The 19,679-nt window shown below is 23.5% G+C and overlaps 1 protein-coding gene across 3 annotated transcripts in view; it reads right to left on the reverse strand.

Annotated features, from left to right (window-relative positions):
• The window catches only part of LOC129990536 (receptor-type tyrosine-protein phosphatase T-like), a 94,506-nt gene that overhangs the window by 20,266 nt on the left and 54,561 nt on the right, over window positions 1–19,679 (reverse strand). For all 3 annotated transcript variants that reach the window (XM_056098164.1, XM_056098166.1, XM_056098165.1), the window contains 12 exons: window positions 17,825–17,921; window positions 15,177–15,444; window positions 13,031–13,076; window positions 12,414–12,519; window positions 10,862–10,920; window positions 10,379–10,545; window positions 9,210–9,297; window positions 7,179–7,246; window positions 4,565–4,601; window positions 3,901–3,998; window positions 2,546–2,662; window positions 138–286 (listed from right to left, as the gene is read on the reverse strand). In XM_056098164.1, coding sequence (XP_055954139.1) covers window positions 138–286; window positions 2,546–2,662; window positions 3,901–3,998; window positions 4,565–4,601; window positions 7,179–7,246; window positions 9,210–9,297; window positions 10,379–10,545; window positions 10,862–10,920; window positions 12,414–12,519; window positions 13,031–13,076; window positions 15,177–15,444; window positions 17,825–17,921 — 1,300 coding nt within the window. The remainder of the gene's footprint in view (window positions 1–137; window positions 287–2,545; window positions 2,663–3,900; window positions 3,999–4,564; window positions 4,602–7,178; window positions 7,247–9,209; window positions 9,298–10,378; window positions 10,546–10,861; window positions 10,921–12,413; window positions 12,520–13,030; window positions 13,077–15,176; window positions 15,445–17,824; window positions 17,922–19,679) is intronic.

The raw sequence follows: 19,679 nt of genomic DNA on the forward strand, positions 1-19,679 counted from the left end.
TAAAAGAGAAATTCAGTACAATTCCCATAAAAATCAATCTCAATCTATTTTTATTTTAAAATATACATAAAGTAAAATTATACAATGAACTAAAACAAATAGAATTTTAACTATGTAAAGCTAAATATTATACTTACCTACAATGAATTACTACTGGTGAACTGCAGGATGAATTATAATTTCGTACTCTCTTTAAGAAATTCATAAATGGTGTTGTATTCAGAGGAACATCATGGTCAGGCCATGAAACAAAATGAAAGTGCTTTATTTCTCTGTTTTTTTCATCCTGAAAATTAGGATTGCTAATTATTATCAAATACAGTATACAAATGCACAAAAATCAAAATATAGCAGTATTATAAGATTTTTATTATTTTTGAAAATCCTTCCTTTCTTAATGTTTACTTTTCTTCAAACAATTTCAAATGCTGCATTTCAATTATTGAAGAGAAAGAATAAAAATCTGTTTATATAAATAATTTTATAGGCAAAGGATTCATTAAAAAAAAACATGGATATACACCACTTAATAAAATTACATTTGGACTGTTTGAGAACAATCCTGATTGATGAATTTATAACAGAGAATAGATAAAATTATACAAATCATAAATTTTTTTTTAATGAATTGCAAAAAGAAATAAGGCAATTTGAAAAGCAATAAGATGATTTGAAGATTAGATTTGCTATTAATTACTTAAAACTTAATGAGAAAATATTAATTAATAAATAATAATAATAATAAAAATTGCACATTATAATAAATATTTTTTCCTTTCCCCATAATTTGCTTGCTCAAAATAAAATTTTGCATCGTCAACTCCAAGATATAATGTTTCCCATTAAAACTAATTTTGGTTATAAATCTTTAAACAAGAAACAAAATTTCTTAAACTTCCATGATTATATAATTCATTCTCAGTAATGTAAAGGAGTAATTAAACAATTCTGATATGAAGTTTCAAGCATGTAGTCTACAAAATATACATTTATTATCAAACTTTTTAAATAAAAAGAAATACATAAAGTTAATCTATCTTGAAATACACTTTGAACAATTGACAAACTAAGAAAAATTGTCATTAACAAATTAATTTCTCAGTGAATATAATTCATTTAGAGCAAAGGATAGCTTTACTTCAAAATAATTTATAAGCATATTGCTATGCATACTGCCCATTCTTCTATTTTGACAGATTTAGAAGCACATTTCTAACAGAATATATCAAAAACAAATATCATAAGTACTACTAACAACTTTTTTCACAAAAAAAAAAAAAAAAAAAAAAAGCAATATGGAGATTATCATTTATCATTTCATTAAAAAACTTTTTCAAACTAACTTCACAAAATATTTTCATTATATTTACAAACATTTTTAACCCAAAATTATTGTAATTAATACGAAATTTTAAATCAGCAACAGTGGTATCTCTAAAATTTTCTCGCACCCTCTCTAATGAAGGTGTTACCCCAGAGAATGCCTTGTATGGCATAATGTACAATAGTTATGAAATATTAATCTTTGGCGTGAATTTAACTTTTTTTACTGAACATATCTATTGAGTTGTTTGGCGATTAATCTCTGGCTTGCAGTTAATTGTGCCCAAATACCGAACATAATATCCGAATTGTCTTTTAGACATGTTTTTCGACACTGATCGCATAATAAATCGCATAATAAATTTGATTTATTTACGTCATTGTGTTTTTTGAGTTATTACATTTACATGTTTCTTAAATTACAAAGTAACAAACGGTCAACCTCTCAGTGGATTTGGCTCAAAATTTGATAGATGCCTATGTAGTCTTTAAATATTCTTACCATATTTTATCTATCTAGCTTCATCGTTTTGTTGTTATCTTGTTAACTTATATTCGAACAAATAGACTTCCTCTGAACGGATGTTGCTAAAATTTTGACAGATATCTACAAATTTGATATAGACTGTGTACCAAATTTCACCCATCCAGCTGAAAGCGTTTTTGAATTATCTTTGTTACAAACAAACAGGCATTTTTAAATATGTTTTTCGAACTGAAAGAGGTCTAAAACAAGATGCTTATTCAAAATATCGGATTGATTCTTTCCCTATACTTCATATACAAGAAAATAAAAAGTAATATCTTAGTATGTGCTTTGAAGAATCATAAGAAACACTGTTTTGAAATTGATTTCGACTTAAAAAAAACAGATTCTACAAAGAACAGTAACAGATTAAGAAGTAGAAGCAAAAGTAGATTTAAGAGAATAATAGAAGAGCAGATTATTTTTGTTTGGTTAAAATAAAAATTATAGTCTCACCAAACAGAGAGAGCAAAGAAATTCTTAAGCTACTATGCAGATGAAAAAAATAAAGGATGTCCAGCAGGGCTATCAGCACTGGTAGTAATTTTGAGAGTTAAACCCAAAATCACTATAAAGTTAATCCTCTATATAACATTTATTGTAGTAAATTTTAAACTAAGCACTATGATACAAGCTTTATACTAGCAGCTAACTGACAATATTGTTTAATACTTTGATTTTTTCAACAAAATTTACCTTTGAAACATTAAGTGTTCGTATTACAAAATCTGCAAATGATTCTTCTTTCTCCAGAGTTATTTTGATATCGCCATAAGAAGTAACATCATCAGGCCAATACTTTTCACATTTACACTGTTTAAGAAAAAGAAAATTGCTATTTCAAAAATTGTTTGTACAAAGCAAAATATCAGTCATATTGCAGTTATAATCTCCATACTAATAAATCCTATTGACATAAGAATGTAAACAAAATTAATATTTAATTTTTATAATGTTTTGAATTTATACCACTATTTAAAAATAGAAATTTCTAGTTATTTTGTATATACAGTAGACTCCCGATTATCCGCGGGCGGGTTATCCGCGATGCGGATTATCCGCGCCTGCCGCGCAAAGTTTTTATCTTTTTTTTTTTTGACTGATTTTTTCAAAAAGGTGCAGTTTTACAGTTATGCTTTTGTAATTACATAATACATTACAGTATTAAAACAGTATATATGTATTAATTTTTCTGTGTATCCTTGACGCCTCTCGTAAATACAAAGCACTTTTCTGTTTTCATTAACAAAATGCATTTTAGGTTAGTTTTGAGTGATATACTGAAATATTAAGCGTTAGTTAAACATTTCCTGCTGTTTATTTTACGTTTTATTGTACATAAAACGATTTTTCAAAGTTGGAATGACTGTTTTCTTTTTTGCTATACCCGTTTTTAGCTTTTTTCGGATTATCCGCGATTTTTGTTATCCGCGGCGGCCGCGCCACCCAATTCCGCGGATAATCGGAAGTGTACTGTATATAAAAAAATCCTTTAAGAATCCTTTTAAAAAACTGTTACATATTTACAAACATATTAAAATAAGTTTTAGAAATATTTATAACCGATTTTATTGTTTTTCTAATGACATTGTCCATACCATAAGTAATAGAAAAAAACTATAAATATTACAGAATAATTCTTAAAAGGTACAGAATCATTCAAATAGACAAAGTCTAAATATTTTACATGCTTGAATCTAGCATGTTTTGTAGCAGAACTGAAATACAATGTTATCAGTTTGTTGATTTGACTTTAAAATCCTACATCAAAAACTAAAAGACAATTTTGGCAAAAAGGATTAGAAAATTTGAAATATTAAATAACTAATCTTAATTTTATAATATTACAATAATTAAAGAGAACCAAGCAAAATGGAGATATCATCAATACAAATATTTAAAAACATTAAAAATAGAAAAGATAGAATCTGCAATTATCCAATATCAAACTATTTTAATTTTAATATAAAAATGCATTATAGAGAAAATAAAACATAAATAAAGATATTAGTTTCAATATTATATAAAATTTATAAAAGTTTTTCACTTACCTTCCCATTTTCCATTATATTTGCAATCATTATAATTTTTGATACCTTTTCTTTCCAAATCATAGACCAAAAGTCTGTTACTGTATTATACATTGGACCTAAAACCATATTATATATATATATATATATATATATATATATATATATATATATACAAGAATCATAATTGAAATATAAAATTGGTGACTATTTTGATTTTATTACAAATATTTAAAAAAAAGAATTTTAAAAATAATGTTTCATATCTTAAAAAGTTATAAATATTAAAATAAGGTATAACAAAAAATAAAAATTTATAATATTGAAATAAATTTTAAAAAGATTTTACAGTTATTTTATTATCATTATTACACTAAGTAGTAAAAAAAGATAATTATTTTAAAAGTTGTAATTTCACATAATCAACAGTTGTATAATTTTTCTTTCTACTTGAAATGAGTTGTGTATCATTATTACTGAAAAAAAATCATTAATTTCAAAGGTCACTTTTAATATTTATTATTTGCATTGTTCTTATATAATTATCACCAATGGAAAATAATTTGAAGATATCTCAAAAGCAAATAATTTCCTACATAATTAAAGGTTTAATAATCTAAATACAATAAGTTTTTAAAAATTTAATAATTTATTACAAATATATAAATCAATGTACAAAATTTACCTTGAGTGGCAATATATTTTTGAGTCTGCTTGTAACCCTACGTATAAGAATAATATATCAATCTGAGAATAAATGTAATAGATATTTTTAAATTTTAATTTCTCATTTATAATACATCAGAAAACAAATAACAAATATTTATATATGAAAAGAATAAGTTGGATATTCATTTTCTATGCTTCAAACATTACAATACAGTACATATTCCAAGAATTTATTGATACTAAACATAAGGTTCCCTCTTCCAAGGTGAAGATGTAAAGTAATGGTTTCTAATTGAAAGGGGATTTTAAATAATATTCATTTATTTTCATTCCCACCCATATCCTGATTCATATCCATATCTTAACCCAAATCAATTTTCTTCCTAGCTAGAATTCTAGTTAAAAGTAAATATAATTCTTCTAGAAAAATTTCAAATTATATTAATTTATTTCCAATATTTGATTTCTTTATTAATGAATATTTCATAAATATATAAAATACATTTAAATTCTTTTCAAGACCTATTCTGTGCAAAAAAAAAAAAAAAAAAAAAAATCAACAGTTAACAAAAATGGCAGCAAAAAAGATTCCTGATCACTCTACTAGCACAAAATGTTGTTCAATATTTACAAGATGTCATTTAATAATCTGAATACTGGTCAATATTGTGAAGATATTATAATAATAACTTGAATATTTGTAAAAATTTCCTTATGCACATTTCTTGATTTAAAAAAAAAAAAAAACTTTAATGGAATATGTTAATGAGGCTAAACTGTTGAATCAGCACTTCCTCAAAAGGGAGATTAACATGTGATAACACCAGAAACATGCTAGATTATGTAAATTTTATGTAGACAGAACTTGGATAAAGTTTATTTTGCAACGGTAAATGAAAGTACTAAAGATGGCAGCATTTATTGTGGTTGGCTGCAAACTTATTTCTTTAAATTCTCCCTAACTGGCAATATAGTAGCTGAATTGGCAGAAGTTTTGCTTTCACTTTTGCAACAAGTGATCGATCATAGCAGTAAATGGCAAAGCTTTCATTTCTTATATTGGATTACTGTTTCTTTCTCTGTTCAGATGATTGATTGTTTTACTTCCTTGTATATCGATTGTTAACATGGAAAAATAAGAATAATAACTTAATGGATAACAGAGAAAGATCACAGACTTTATGTTACAATTAGTTGCAGAGTGAAAAAAAATTGCTTTCCTTTTTCTTTATAAAAGATTACATAAAAAATGGTGCTTGAGTTTTCTTCTAATCCATAATCGACAAGTTCAAAGATAAATTACAGAAAATTTCAAATTTAGTTTTTTAAAAAAATTATCCTCTATAACTTTTTTTTAAAGGAAAAGTTATCTTCCTGTTTCGATTACTTCATCAATCCTTTAATTTTAAGAAATTGTTGAATTGGGATGGTTAAAGCAGAGTTTCTGAAATTTACAAATAAAGTTTCTTTACATTCAATATTAAATAAAAATGAATAAACATATTTTCACTAATTCTATTATGATGTATTCCTTATTCTTTTGTTTTCTATATTGTAACAATAACATCATAGTTTTTAAGCTAATAAATTTACAATCTTACAAAAACTAGTAAGAATGAATGATATAAAAGAGTATTTTTATTTAGAATCCAAAATGAGTCTTTTATATATCTCAGTTTTTAGCTAAATTTTGACAATAAAAACCAAAAACAAAAAAAAGTCTGAATATTGCATGAAAGACTCTTAAAATATTTTAATATCTTATTTTAATTCATATGCAAAGCAAAACAGTAAAATTAAAAACAAAGTGAAATAGCTATATACTTAAATATTAAATAAAAACATATAAACACTTGTACTCAATATATATTTGCAAAAAGAAATCTAATTTGTGAATTGATCTTTTAGTTAAACATATATTTTGTCCAAAACTATAAAGAAAAACAATGTTCTATTAAAACATTTTCTATTCTGACAATTTTTTATAGATTCTATTTATTTGCTATTGAAGTACATAAACATTAGTATCTACATTTGTTCCTAACTTATTGTTGAAAATTCATAACAGAAATTAATTAATAATTACTACTAATAATCTTATTTTACATTCAATTTTTTTAATGATGAAAAAATAAATAGTATCATTGTGTGAATCTTATAAATTCAAAGCTATTTAATACAATCAAACAAAAAGCCTAGTAGAAGAAGCATTTAGTCCTTTAAAGAACAATATAAAAATTTTCTTCTTTACTTATATTATCTTCTTCCACCTTACTTATATTATCTTCAATGTGAAAATTTTTATATGCTGTAATTTTAGTGAATTTATTTTTATTATGAAAATGATACTTTTGAATAACTTCATATAAATATTAAATAATAGTTTTATTTCTTTTTTGTGGCAAAAGTGAGGATATAATACTAGTAAAGAGCTAATTATTGACACTTCTAATTGCTATAAAAATAAATCAAGAAATTAACCATTAGAAATAAAACTGTGACATTGAGAAACAAATTTTTCTATAGCATAATTATATAAGTAACTTTTAGAAAATTCACATGAAAAACATTATTTTGATATACATTATTTAGATAGATAATACTTCGTTTAAAATCATTCAAAACCTTACATCAATGTAATTGGCATGAATAAAGTCTGAACCATCAGTTACATCCAGTTTTACTCGACTATGATCATCTACGGAAAAGAAGCACAAATTAAGCCACATTAACACATACAGTACACATTAGGAACACATATTAGATTATATAATTTAGCAACTCAAATTTATATTTATAAAAGAAAGCATGGAATTTTAAGAGTCTACAACATTCACTTAACTCTATCATATTTAAAGTATGAAATTTGACACAAAAGCAGGACAAGCAAGTAATAGGGACTCAAATGCATCTTAAATGAAAATTTAAAAATTTGATGCAGAAAATGTTTTATTTGATATTTTGTATTTTGAATAATTATTTTTATTTCACAAATTTGCATGTAGTTGACATTTCCAATGATTCTAAAAATATATCTGTGCATCATCAAAGAGAACAAACTTTGTTTTGTATCTCTGGCATAGATTATTAAAAAAAAATTAGTCACTTTTTCTGAAAAATTTTATGAAGTTAAATTAAAATTCCTGCATCCATCATTTTAATATCATTATTATTTTATTATTTTTTGAGGTTTTTATTCATACATTTATCTTTAATTTGAAATAAGAATGATTAAATACCTTTTATCGCTGATTTTTAATAAACTGGTTTCTTGATAAATTCAAATATTTTCTTTGCTCACCAGTAGTTGAAACAGACATACAAGAAGTTCTATTTTTTCACTGATTTTCAAAGAATCATAATGGAAAATTAAGAATCATCGAATTTCTTTTTATATACTTAAAATTCCAATAGTATCGCACACAATAAAATTTCTAATTTCATTCTCTCTCTATATATATTTTCAGTCTGTCTTTATTTTCAGTTTATTTAGATTTTTATCAACTGTAGTTCATTAGTGATACAAGTATCACAAAGAAAAATTAATATGTAAAATCAGCAGCATTTTTTTTTTTTTCATTTTTTCGAACTTTTATTTATTTTAGTTTTGACTTCCCTGACATTCTACTAACATTTGATAAAAAATTTAATTTATTCAATCAGAAAAAAATGGGGAAACAAACATATTCTTTTGAGAAAATGTAACTGAATACATATAAAAAGACTAAAAAAAGTAGAACTATGTCATCAAATATGTGATACATTTATAGTTATTTTCCTATCTGACCTTGAATCAGAACTTAATTTTCTTGCTTTAATACATTTGACATAATTTGTACATGCCATTTCTTTAAAATATACAGGAAGATATAAGATAAATAATGAAATGAATAAGTAACCACAGCAGCAAATGTATATATTCCACACACGAAAAAAAATCTGGTATTTAATCAAATATTCAATTTGTTTTCTGCTTTAAAAGGTTATAAATCAAACCTGATTCTCTGTGTTTTTCTTTATTTTCTATTTTTTTTTAAAAAAATCAGTTCTATTTTTCTTATCAAATGAAAAGAATATTTAAACATCCTGCATTTGGTTTCTAGTGAATGTAGAAAATGTTAACTTTGTATTAAAAAAAAAGGGACTAAGAAATTCCAAAAGAAATATGATTGATCTGTAGTTTTAGTTTAGTTAATTTAAGTTTAAGTAAGTAAGTTTAGAATACAGTAGTAAAAAAAGGATGCAAGTTAAAAAGTACAATTTAAATTTGTTGAAGAAACTTTAACATAATTCATACATGAATTTTATTAATTTCAATTCATGATAATATGATTCATGCTGGTATAATCAACAAAGCCACAATTCAACTAGCCCACAAAAACAATTAGCAAATTATATCAGATTCATTTGTTCATCATTGATTATTCTACCTACAAAATTCAAATTAAAGGCTGAATGGATGATAAATGAATCAGATGATGAGCATTATGCTAATTTAACTATTGTTAACCAGATTGTTAAAATAAGGGAAAATTCACATATTTCGAGAGTTTACTGTATAATAACTTGAAGACGAGATTTAAATTTCAGATTCTTTGATATGCATCTAAATCTTTGATATAACATATATCTGCACATTTTTAGTAAATATTCAGACTTACATGGCAATATATTGCCGTATCTATTTTTGTATTTATTATCAGGCAGTTTTGCAATAGCACATGGATATAACTGTCCCTTTGGAAGACTCTAAAATAAAAATAGAAGAAACATAAGCATTTAAATTTTATATTTTCATATTTAATTTAACAAGAGTTCTGTTAAATATATAATCCTTGTGAATGAGTATTTCTGAATCAAGCAAAAAGAAATTTCTATGATTTTTACTTTTTAAAATAAAAGGATTATCAGAAAATAAATACTTTTTATTAGATCTATGCATATTAAATGCTCATATTAAATATATATATATATATATATATATATATATATATATATATATATATATATATATATATATATATATATATATATATACCTGTTATTTTACAATTTATGTCATTTTCTAAATTAAAAAGATGCAACAATATCTAAAGTCTATTTATAATGGCAAAAAAATTTATAAATAATTAAAGTTAATTGGGAAAGTGTAATTTCTTTACTGAAAAATGATTACATAAAACATAATAAATCGCTTCCTGTATTTAATTTTTAAAATATATTCCATTTAAATGCAGTTTTTAGTATTAACTAAATATGAATTTGTATGTGTACTTTTTATTATATTTCATTTGTGATCAATGTAAAATTCATCTTTCTTAATGACATTATCTAAGCACAACATATCACAGAGTCAAAGTAGTTCATTGTGTTGTTTTAATTCACAAGTTCTGCATATTTTCATTCTGCGTGTCTTAAAGTGCATCAAAACAACAACTACTACACATTCTGTGAGCTAACTTTCTCTATCCTCCAAATTTTTATTACTTTTTTATCTTCAGACTTCATTAAATATAAATAAAATTTTACAGATATTATTAAGTAGGATATATTTTTCATTTTAACACAAAATTGAGAAAAATTTAATCTTGAATGAAATACTTGTATGAATATATCAATATCATAAAAGTAATTCTACAGAACACACATTACATTAAATAATCAAACACATTTTAAAAACATTATCTCATATAATTAAACACTTAAACCAACTTTATTTTAATATTATTTATCAATGTCTTACTTTTAAAATACTATTGAATATCATGCTTTAAATATTTAATATGCTACATATAATTCTTGCATTCCTGCATAATCAAAGGTGCATTACCAGAAATTCTTTCTTTATTTTGTTGTTTCTGGCACCCTGTTTAATGAAATCATGGAGTTCTTCCAAGGGTATACAGTTTGACAAATCCTCACAAAGTGACTCAGTTTCAATAATTTCCATTTCATCCAAAGCTTCATTGCTAACACCAAATATACTTTCAGATGATCCTAAAATCGGGATATATAATAAACCAAAAAAGGCATACATTGAATAATTTCTTCATAAATCATCATTAAAGTTATTAAACACTAAAATTTAATGAATAACATAAATCAAAATGATTCAGTATAACATTTTAAATTTATTAAGAATGCTATAAAAACTCAGGTTGCAAAAGAATTTTATAATTGAATATAACACAAAAAATTAAACAATATATTAAAATTTTAATATAGGCTACAACTAAATTTATGAACAGACAATATTATTGCTTCCAAATTTATTTTAAGAAAATAAGAATATTAAGTTACAAACAAGACAAACCTTTATTTGGAATAAATTTCCTCTTCATCACAGGTATATGATATCTTTTTGATTTCCATCTGAAAAATATAAAAATATATTTTTTTAATTATTTGGAACAGAAAATTCAAAATATACATACAAATATGTGTGTATATATAAGGCACCTACTCTAACTGTGACTCAACAGCTGATTTAAAAGTCAGACATATACTTCAGACAAAAGTGATAAATGTACTTCCACATGGAAAAAATACTTTAAATGAAGTAAAGAAGCAAATTTATATTGTTTGAGTAAATAAATGTAATACTGAAAAAAATTTAGATCTAAATTTTTATACATTTTTCCTTAACCCCATTAATCATATTTAGAGAGATATTCTTGACACATCAATATTTTAAATTTAAAAAAACACTCATCTATGATTAAAACTATGCAAATTATAAAATTCTAAATATCACTATTCAATGAAACAATCGAAACAACGGCCAAATTTTGTAGTCTGAAAAGCACTCTAAGGTAGTTCATGAAAAACTGAAGCTACGAGTTAATGTGTTATAAGGATTACATTTCTTTTGATAAAATTGACAAAAAATAGCTTTTTATGTGTTATTATTATGTTTTATTAGACCTTATTTAATATGTCTTATATTTTAGCCTGGGGTTGTAAAATAAAACACTGAAATTTTGGTAATTAGTTATTTAATTTATTAAAACAAGAGTGATATATATACTTACTAGTATCACCAGTTCTTGAAATAAATTTTTACAAAACCCATGCTTACTTTAAGTAATTTTTCATCAATCAGTTCAAGTTATATAATAATCGAACTTTTTCAAGACTGTATAAAAATTCAGATTTTGTAATTTTTCAGCACCATATTTATTGACTCAAACCCCACAAAATATAATTCTTACTTTCATGCAAAGCACTTTTAAGATTGAAAACATTCATATCTCTAATGGTTTAGAAATTAATTACTGGGCTACATTCTGGGCAGACATATTGGCAATAATTTTCATTCATAAAATATTATTTTATAAACATTAATAAAGTGAATGAAATAACTACACTTAGAAACATCTTAAAATTTACGAAAATTGTCATAAAAACCAAATATCTAAAAAGGTAACAAGAGTATAAGTAAACTAAAGATAAGTAAGAGGATAAAAAGATTACGTGAACACAACAAAATCTCACCAATCTTAAAAAATATTTTTACTTTAGAAGATAAATTATATATTCATTAATCTTCATAATTTGATAAAAATAATTTAAAATTCTGTACATAACCTATCAATACAAAGAAAGAATGCAGCATTACTAAATAATTGCAATATATCAATGAATCAATTTCAATGAATACTCATACTTCTATTAGTTATTTTACATTATTAATTAATCATTCCTTTTATTAGTTATTTTATACAATGAATACTTAATTTCAAAATTTGTTTTTGAGATCATTTGTTAAGGATTATGAAGAGCTTATAACAAATAATTGTATTATTACAAAAGTTTTCAATTATTTAATAGATTCTTAAAAAAAATAAAATGATATACAAACTTACAAGTATAACAGTACCAACAAGATTCCAACAATGATAAGCAGTGGCAGTGCAAATCCTAATACGATACTTAAGGGTGCAGAATGTGCATCTGCTTTTAATGATTCAACTGAAATGTCCATGTCATTAATGCTAATTGTATTTTATATAAACAATAAAAACTTAAAAATGTCTTTTTAATATAAACACATTTTAAAATCATTATAACAAAATTCAATTTCTTACACAAAATTTTAGATTTATTAAACAAAATAATGTTGATGTTGCAAATTCTATAAATTATACATTAAAATGTTATTTTGATGTATCAATTATAATCCTAACATATAAATTTTAAGATTATTCTAACACAGTTAATTATGTAAATAATCAAAAATCAGTAGATAAAAAAGACATACTTCTTACATTACATTTAAACTACAAATTACATACTTCGAATAAAAGCCCTTTTCAATACAATACTTATGATTAATTTTAACAAAATTTTTAAATTTAGAGCATAGTAAGAATAATTAAGAGTAATATTCACACTTTTAATTAATACACACACAAAAAAATTACAAGAAAACAAGAATCAAAGTTATATTTTAACCAATCTATATGGTAACTAGCATACTCACAAAACACAGTTTTAGGAGCAAAAATGACATCACTGTAGAAATCCCCCTGTCAAATTTAGAAACCATAAAATAAATACTAATCTAATAATATATCTTTATTTACAAACATCATTGATAGAAAGAAAATTTATTCTGAATTATTCTTTTAGATATTTATTCTGAAATGAATATAATATCTAAAAACCTAATAAAAACCACTATATAATAAGTTGCATATTAAACTTATTGAGAAACTATAAAAATAAACAAACTTTCAAAATCTCTTAAACTAACTCATTTGAATTCTTCTGAAATTTTACGATATAACAAATATGATGAAGAAATATTCTATAAATATACCCACAATTAAAAACATTCCCTAGCACTTTCTAATAAATTCTTTATAAGATAAAGACAAAATATAATTATTTATTTCCTTTTTATGTATGAAATATTGATAGATATTTGTTGAAATGTTGGTAGCAGAGAAAGAAAAAAAAAAATAGAAAAGAAAGGGTTGGAGAACCCATTAAAATATAAGACAAATTAATCTGAAATATTTCCAATTTATTAAATTCTGAATTAACATAACATTTTAAAAATAATGCCTTTAACTTCCTTTTTTATTTTGATAAAAAGCAACTATCAGAAAAAGTAAAATCTAATAAATTATATTTACTATAATAAAATTCAGATTAATTTAAACAAATTTGATTTAAATTGAACCTGATTATAAACATGAAAGGATGATATAAAGGAACAAAGAATCACTATATTACCTAAAATGTATTTCTCTACAAAACTTTAATGAATGTAATTAAATTCCAAGTTATTAAATTGCTAAGAAATTAATAATGTGATGATTTCAAAAATATTTTAATGGCTTTGAAATATCCCTTAAGGAAACTAAATATTTCTTATTTTCAAAACCCTAGGCAGTAATAAGCAATATAAAATAATGTGCATTTTTAATATACAAAAATTTAAAACAGCATAATAAATTTTAAGTTTAAAGTTATTTACAAAAAAACAGATGTTTTATAGAAATAAGTTTTTCTTTTAAATTTTAAAATAAGCCAAAATAATACTAATAACTTTAGTTTTATTACTGAGAAAAATTTAAAAATAAATAAATAAATAATAAATGAATAAAACTCCTCATTTTAGTACTCAGTTTAGCTCATTAGAGAATATTTATTTTTCCCCCCTTGGGCAGCTTGAAATTTTGTTTGTTTGTTTCAATAGTTTTAGACTTCAGAATTCATTATGATTAAAATAAAATTTATGATAGCTGACAAAAACTCATTATCATAATTGAAACTGAAATTTTTTCTAACAAATAAGCATTCTGTTAAACTTCAAATTAAGTGTATATATAAAGATTTCAAGAGAGACAAAATTTTTGAAAATAGACACTTATGGAAGTGGAAATAGTTTAACACAGTTACTACAGTTGTATTTATGTGTTGTATGAAATAAATTTAATGTTGTATAAAACACTTTTCAAATTTCAGATTGTATTAAAACAACACAAATTTGTTAAAATCCGAAAAAAAATAATTTAATTACATGACAATTTTGGGGACCAAGGCAAAAATTTAAAAAGCAAGTGTTGATATATTTTAAGTAAATAGGAAATATAACATATTTTAATTTTAATTGAATGCTACATTTTTTTTAAGATTATTGTAGCTTGATTTCTTAATTATTATATTTTCAGTGTCTACCTAAGTGCTATTATAATTTTTGCTCTCCCTGCAAAATTTTTGATATAAATGTCTTCTACATTTGAATACACATAATAAAATTATGTTTTTAAAATCTTTTTCTTTTTACTTTTATTATTTTATGCTTTTTATTCTTTAATATATTTCATTATTAAACATTATAGGTATTATTGAATATTGGAACAAACTTTCTGAAATTCACTAACAGATGGCATTTTTCAAAATGAATCGATATCAAATAAAATTAAGTAGTTAATCAATATTTGAATTCTCAAAATATTAAAATACTATAAAGCACACTAGAATTTTAGAACTCAACCATTTCAAGAAGAGAGTGAAAAATTGATTATAAAATTTCAATTTTAGAAAAATAAATAAAATTATATGTAAAAATTAAAATAAAGGCCTATTTAAAAATATAAAATAAAGGAAAAACTTGCCCCACAAATTGAAATTATAGCAGCTACTCCAATTCTGTAAATCTTTCCACTTTGCAAAGGTTGGTTATAATAATCATTGAAACAACTTTTGTTTCCAACAGTGAAGACCATTCCATCATTTGGAATATTATGAATTTTAGCAGCAATATAGGTATGTTTATAAGATGAAGGAGTTATGCATCTTGACTTGGTATGAATCTCGGACAATAAGTCAATCTGGTTTGGATGGTGATGTTCATCCATTACATCTACTACAATCAAAAAGGAGCTAAAAAAAGTTTCCACTGTAACTTCTTTGAACAAAAGATACACCAAAAAAAATGGATAAATAGCATTCTAAATCAAATATTTTAATTTTGCAACCTAGGACTGGCCAGCATTTTTATTAATTATTCTAGGGTATCAAAATTTGATGCTTCCAATTCTTTTAATTTAAGGTAAGATGACATACATTCAATGCTTTTGATCTCATAGTGAGCACACAGATATATATTCAGCCAAAATACACAAATTCATGTGCTTGAAGAATAAGGAAAATTATTGGATCACATTTGAAAGAATTACTATCCTTCTCATCATATAGGACAACGGACATGACTAGTAACCTTCAACTTTTTCACTGGCATTAATGATTCTCTACATAATACAGATTTTATGCATCATCAAGATTGTACTGAATTACTTGCTAGTTTCAAAAAAAGTAAAACTTCAGAATTAAAAACAAATAAAAAAGAGGGTTTTGTATGGCTATTTAAGAAGAAAAGTCAAAACAGCTGTCACTGCAAAAACATTTCATATATCGCACCAAAAATAATTTCGAAAGAAAGCAAGTACACGTTTGTGTTTGAATATGGTGGCAAAATATAATAATTAAGATCGAACTGCAGAATTGTTGTTTTAATGATGCATGGACAAGGCCAATTAGAGTTCCAAATGACACAAAGAGAAAAAATGTGCTTTTTATTTAAATGGGTCAGCATGAGATATAACTTAAGTCTTAATAATCATGATATTTGTAATTCTTTTTTGAATATTAAATTTTTTAATAGAAATTATTAACTTATTAATTATTTTTTATTGAATGATTGTAAAGAATAAATTTGCCTTTTGGATTTAAAGGACATATTTTCTAATTCATTTAATGTTTACTACATAATCAATTTAAGATTTACAAATTTCATTTAAAATAATGCATACAAAATATAATACGAGGATTATTATATAATTATCTGTTAGATTATTCTACAAAATTAAGATGTGATTTGATAATGCACATTAATTTTTAGTTGCTATGAAAACAAAATTCAAATATTCAATTAAGTATCAAATCAATATATATCAATAATAATATGTAAAATTTTAATATGTTAGTTAAGTCTAATAAGCTAAAACTGTTTAAGTGACAGATATATCTTTTTAAATAAAGTAGAATGCATCTAATAATAATGAAAACAAGTCAAATAATGTTTGTAATTATATGAGAAAAGAAGGTTAAAGAAATACAAATATTAAATTTAGTTAGAAATAATTAATAAATTTAATATTTTAAATTTATTTAAAATATTCAATTAGAAATACAATAATAAAATTAAATAACTTTGAATATAGATTAGCTGGTTGACTGGAATGTTGTTTGCATTTAATTATTCTTAAATTTCTTATGAATGTTTTTTTTATGATTTGAAAAATGTATTTTCAAGCATTAAGGTTGTACTAAAGTTCATTATTGTGTTATTTTAATATCCTTATACTTGTATTATACGTAGTACAAATGTACTAACTAAATGGAGTCCTTCCTTTCTAATGAAAAAATCATTGGAAATTAAGTTAATTTTTTTTAAAAAACTGACAAAATAACAGGGAAAAAAATTGAACTTTAAATAAATTTGGTACCATTAAAAATATCATTTTTTAAAAATTTAAAATGGTAGAAAAATCACTTTTTAACATTAATATTTAAGAAATATATATATACATATATATAACAAATAATATTTACGTTGAAAAACCCTCAAAATTTTGCTTAATTTATAATTAAATTTTCAAAAATAAATCACTCCAAGGTACACATTTACATTTGCCAAAGTAACATATGGTAAATTTAATAGCTCTATACTAAATTGTCTGTTCCACATAGTACCAATGGAAACATATACATTCACCTTTTATAATTAGGAAAGAATTAGTCTGGTACTTAAGGGAAAATAAAAGGTAAGAATAGCTGATTCTAGTTTGTGAACATTTTGGGTTTGTGCATGTGAAACTGCAAGTAAACTAACAAACAAAAAAAAAAAAAAAAACAGAGCATCAGAATATTGATAAATCTTACATAGTTTCAAAAGATAACACATTTGTTCCATTATGTAGCAGATGAGAAATCCCTTATTAATATTTTGAAAAGCCTTACAAAGCTCATGGCAAACGTGATCAAACCAAGACTAATAACTAGGGCAGTAAAAATCATAGTTACAAAGTTTAAAGATTTTTGAAAAATACCATTAAAGAAAATTTATTGTGTATATATATATATATCATTGTTTTATCATATTAAATAATAGGAATTTTGATATCCATCTATTCATCTGAAAATCTACACTTAATGAAAGATTGGAAACAACTAAATTCATTTGAAAAGTAAAAAAGTATACCTATAAATACTTGAATTAGCATTTCCAGGAGATATAAAAATGGTAGCCTCATTTTTTCTGTGTTGTAAAATGGAGATATTAAAATTTGTAACTGGATCTAAATTTTCAAAAAATTATGCATTATATTCAAGAATATTATTACATAATATTACTTCATTTGTATTTGTAAACAAACATTCCTCATTGATATTTTGTAAAAATCACGATCAAAACATATATTAAAACAAAAAGAAAGACAAAAGTTCAAATTTTAAATATATGAGCATTTATATAAAAAAAAAGGAACAATAATATATTTTTGTTTTAAATGATGTTTTAGAATAATAAGTAAGTATCAAACAAAAGGATATCTCCTTTTCTATCTTTAGTGAAAGAAAATTTAATTACTTACTGGAATGAAAAAAAGCAGAATACATTCTTACCTTTTAAACTAGCCACTTTTGGTGACCAACTGATCTGTCAGTATTACTAGTTATCGAAATTTTCAATTGAATCTTAGATATACAACTTAGTCACACCTTCGCAAATGACTTTCAGGCCTCAAATTTTGACAGTCATGCATTTCGAAATATTTTAGAAGGTTTACATGGCTATTTCATTGTGTTATACATTTCTCTAAATTTGATTATTTCATCTAAAATTTGTAGTAAATGTTTACTCATCACTATGCACACAAAAAAATATAAAACTGGATGAAGAATTATTCAATATTGAAGTTTTATATAAACTACAGAATATATATTATGATTTATATAATTTATTAAAGGATTATTCAATAAAAATTACACAAATTCAATAAACAAATTCAGTGTACTAAAACAAGAAAGCAAAACTTGAAACTAAAAACTGATAATACATTTTTATAAACCCAATTATAATAGAAGAAAACCAAGAGTGTTTAAAATTGTCGGAACATTGAAACCTTTTCATTATTTCTTACTTATGAAGATAACTGTTTAACTGTAATTGCCATAGAGTTCAAAAATTGTATTAAAAGTATATTTTGAACAGAAAGCTAATCAATAATAAGCAGAATCTTCATAACTTGATCATCAACAAAGGAGAAAAGCAGGATTAAATATTAGAAACAAAAATTTAAATGATTTGGGTTTTATTATAACACACTATTGTAAATTTTTAAAATCTTTATAAATTAATTAAAAAGCATTATAAATAATTATTACTGAAGAGATTTTTTTTTAATTTTAAATAAGTGCAAAAATTACTTTTATGCTATAATATTTTTGTAAGTTACGAAGATAAAATAATGCATTTTCAGTTATTTTTTTAATAAATAAAAGATTTTACTAAAATGTTGAAACAAATTTCGATAAAATGGACATTGCCGCCTTTCAAAACATATATGCACCAAATTTCGAAGTTCTAGATCTGATGGTTTGCCTTGTAGAGCAAAAACATATAAAGACATATTCTCCTTTATTCTTAAAAGAGATGTTCAAATATAAAGATAAACATATATTTACTTTAAGTCAAACTACAATATAATGAAAATACTTATGATTATTAAATGAAAAAAATAAGATGATCAATTTGTATGAGTATAGCCTTAAAAACATATTTGAGGCTGCTTTCACCAGCATTTGATGAATTATCATAAAACAGAATTATTATCTTCGATCGTAAATGGGACATTTAAAAAATAGGATTAACAAGTATTAAAATTTCACAGAAGCTCAAAAAGAGAGTAATAATTTAAGTAGAAATGTTGAGAAACAATTGGACATTATTAGTTCAAGATAACATTTTTTTTTATTGGATGACTGATTATCAATAGATTTAAAATAATAAAGACATCTAAAGAACCAGTCTGCCAGACCCAATCACTGGTCTGATT

Source organism: Argiope bruennichi, chromosome 2 (assembly GCF_947563725.1).
Source record: "Argiope bruennichi chromosome 2, qqArgBrue1.1, whole genome shotgun sequence".
NCBI classification, from domain to species: Eukaryota; Metazoa; Arthropoda; class Arachnida; order Araneae; family Araneidae; genus Argiope; species Argiope bruennichi.